The sequence below is a fragment of the Acanthamoeba castellanii genome (assembly GCF_000313135.1).
Source record: "Acanthamoeba castellanii str. Neff unplaced genomic scaffold scf7180000084717, whole genome shotgun sequence".
Lineage (NCBI taxonomy): Eukaryota > Discosea > Longamoebia > Acanthamoebidae > Acanthamoeba > Acanthamoeba castellanii.
The window spans coordinates 4,991-8,252 of NW_004457280.1; the positions used below are offsets into that span (position 1 = coordinate 4,991).

General features: G+C 57.3%; 1 protein-coding gene across 1 annotated transcript in view; it reads right to left on the reverse strand.

The window, feature by feature from the left end:
• ACA1_352970 (elongation factor 2, putative) overlaps nucleotides 1-2,546 on the reverse strand; it is a gene marked incomplete at both ends in the record, with an annotated part of 3,259 nt that extends 713 nt beyond the window's left edge. Inside the window, 9 exons of the mRNA XM_004333990.1 lie at nucleotides 19-330; nucleotides 442-660; nucleotides 735-880; nucleotides 971-1,103; nucleotides 1,186-1,420; nucleotides 1,488-1,604; nucleotides 1,693-1,838; nucleotides 1,933-2,366; nucleotides 2,474-2,546. Coding sequence (XP_004334038.1) covers nucleotides 19-330; nucleotides 442-660; nucleotides 735-880; nucleotides 971-1,103; nucleotides 1,186-1,420; nucleotides 1,488-1,604; nucleotides 1,693-1,838; nucleotides 1,933-2,366; nucleotides 2,474-2,546 — 1,815 coding nt within the window. The remainder of the gene's footprint in view (nucleotides 1-18; nucleotides 331-441; nucleotides 661-734; nucleotides 881-970; nucleotides 1,104-1,185; nucleotides 1,421-1,487; nucleotides 1,605-1,692; nucleotides 1,839-1,932; nucleotides 2,367-2,473) is intronic.
• Between the last annotated feature and the right edge of the window lie 716 nt (nucleotides 2,547-3,262).

Below are 3,262 nucleotides of genomic sequence, written 5' to 3' on the forward strand. Positions count from 1 at the left end.
GATGCCGCCGCTCTCGACCGCGTCGGCCAGGCCCTCGGGGAAGGGCTCGGCCGACACCCACAGCCGGTTGTGCTTGTTGGGCGACTTGGCGAGGCAGGCCTCGGGCGTCCGCTCGGTGACGGTCTCCCTGAACGAGGTCACAGGGTCCGACTGGTGGAATTCCACTCGCGACAGCTTGGCCAGGTCGTCGAGCACGATCTCCAGGTGGAGCTCGCCCGCCGCCGCCACGATCATCTCGCCCGTGGCCTCGTCGATGGAGCACTGGACGCACGGGTCCGTCTTGATCAGCTTGCGCAGGCCTTCCGCCAGCTTGGGCACGTCGGCGGCATTCTAGAATGGAACGCGCACATAAAATGTGAGCTTTAAAGAAGTAATTACAATAAAGAAAGAAAGAAAGAAAGAAATATAAATAGATAAGAAATAAATGGGAGGAGGGCCAACCTTGGGCTGAACGGCCACGCGCACGACAGGGGAGACGCTGAACTTCATCATCCTGAAGTTGTGGGCCACCTCGCTGGTGGTCACGGTGCCGGACTTGATGAGGAACTGATCGAGACCGACCAGGCACACCGTGTTACCGGCGGGCACGCTGTCCATGTTCTCGAAGTAGCGGCCCATGGCCACGCACACCTTCTGGATGTTCTTCACATACAGATCCGACTAAACGACGCCACAGAGACATCGACAAAGCGTGAGACACGCGTAGGGGCTGTGGCGGGGAGAAAGGAGCGCACCTTCTGGCCGGGGATGTAGTCCGGGCCGAGAATGCGGACCTTCTGGCCGGTCCGGGCCGTGCCCGAGAACACACGGCCGAAGGCGTAGAACCGGCTTCCCTGGTCGGGCGACGGCACCAGCTTGGAGATGTAGACCATGAGAGGGCCTGCACACATCATCAATGACACCCATCATACATAGGTCAGCGAATGATGCACTTACACTTGGCCACGTGAAACAGAGAGTTTAAGGGTACCCTCAGGGTCGCATCTGCGAACGGCGTCGGCGCACTCGTCCGTCCATGGGACCCTCGTAGAGGTTCTTCCACGCGGTACCGTCTGGGCCTGGACCGGCGAAGGCAGATGGCGCACCATCATCTCGAGCAGAGCCTGATGATCGATCAGAGAAGAACATGAGCCCAACACACATCAGTCTCCCGTTATTGAGCCCAACTTGGGCAAGGTGACGTACGGTGCCGAGAGGCAGGAACTTGGGCATGACGCACTTCATGAGGTCCTTGCCCTCGAGGGCCTTCTCCGCGGCCTTGAGCTCGATGCCCAGCTGTTGGATGTTCTTGTCGAGCAGCTCCCGCTTCTCGGGACCACCGAGGCAGCCCTTGATGATCCTGTAGATGGGTGCGAGCACGAACTGGCAGAAGCCACGCTTCAGCTTCTTGCCCGTCGTCGGCGAGATGTCGGTCTTGAGCCTGTCATCACAATCGCATGGTCAGTCACACTACGACGTTACACTCTTATTGGGTTGCTACTACGCACCACTTCTTGACATCGGGATCGTAGAAGTTGTCGCCCCACAGGCGTTTCTGTAGCTTCTCTGGCGCTACGCCGAGCTGTTTGCCCAATATTGTGGCAAAGGTCGTTAACGTGAAGCCCCTGTAAGGACAGAACACGACAAACGTGAGATGAAGGAGAAGAAGGAGTGTTGGGTGGTAAAGGTGGTGGAAGTGGGAGTGTGACGTACCAGCCGTGGAGGCCTGAGGCAAAGGCCACGGTGCCCTGGTCGGGCTGTACGAAGGGCTCGCCCATGCCCTCGTCCTTGTAGATCGAGATCACGCTGTTGACCGACTCGATCGTACGGCAGAGACGCGCGTAGAGCTCCTCGGGCTCCTATGTGTGTGCCAACGAAAGCCAAGAATGAATGATGAGTGAGCAACCACCCCAACAGCCAATAGATGCGAAGCACAAAGTGTGTGATGCGTACAAGCTGCTGCTCGAGGATGGCGCGATCGATCTTGTTCATGACAAGAACGGGCTTGATGCGCTCCGACAGGGACTGCCGGAGCACGGTGTTGGTTTGGACGCACACGCCCTCCACACAGTCGACCACCACCAGCGCTCCGTCAGTCACACGCAGCGCGGCGGTCACCTCCGAAGAGAAGTCGACGTGGCCGGGCGAGTCGATGAGGTTGAGCAGGAAGCCCTCGAGGGAAGGACCCTGCTGGGCTTCGCCCTCCTCACCACCAGCGGCGGCCGCCGCCACCTGAGTGGCGGGCGCCTTCTGGTCGGCGGCGTTGGGCAGCTCGAAGTAGAGCGACAGACCGGTGGACTTGATGCTGATGCCGCGCTGCTGCTCGGCCTCGAGTCCGTCGGTGAACCTGTTCTTCGACGAGATGCCAGCCATCCTCACCAACGAGTCTACGTACATGCGCAGGGCAGGGTAATATAGTGAGTTGTTGTTTGCTCGATTGAAGTGGCGAGTAGTAGAAGAAGAAAGAAAGGAAGAAGAGAAGGGTGCCGCGTACCGGTGAGGGTAGACTTGCCGTGGTCAACGTGGGCGATGACGGTCACGTTGCGGATGTTGTCCTGCCGGTCCATGATCTCTCTGACTTGGTCAGGCGAAAAGTTGGGCTGCGAGTAGAAGGGGGGGGGGCAAAAGGTGAGCCAAGACAACAGCAGCAGCTCGAGGGAACTCGAACGCAAAGAGGTAAGAGCGTACCATGATTTGGGGAGGGGGGTTGGTGGTTGAGTAGTGGTGGGGGGCGGTTTGAAGCCTAACTTGGCTCTGGTTGGTTACAACTTGGTCGTCTTACACCTTCAACGTGGAAGGTGGAAACGAGTAGTAGTAGGGGGTAGTATGGGGGGTGGTGAGCTTGCGTGCAGGTTGTAGTACTGGTACTGGAGCTGTTAGGCGAGGAAAGCAAGAAGCAGCGACCCCCGGCCCTACTTATGGCCATCGCCTCTGGGAAATTGAATGGAAGCAGCAAACCAAGTATATTCTTCGGTCCACCCCAGTCCACGCCCAGCGACCACGAAAACAGCTGTGACTGGCCCACTTGGAAATTTCAGCCGGTACCGGTCGCTGGGCGAACCAGGATCGGCGAAAGCAGGAAGCCTCGCAGAAAAGACGCCACCCAATCAGTTATAACTGAGAGAGTCACAACATATATGATACATAATCTATATAATATATATATAAATTATTTCTATAAATTGATACAGTACCGCTGTGTCAGCTACGATCTGGTTCGGTGGCTGCCTTACAACACCAGTCACTAACTACATTTTAAATCATCTTTTTCGTTCTGCTCGTA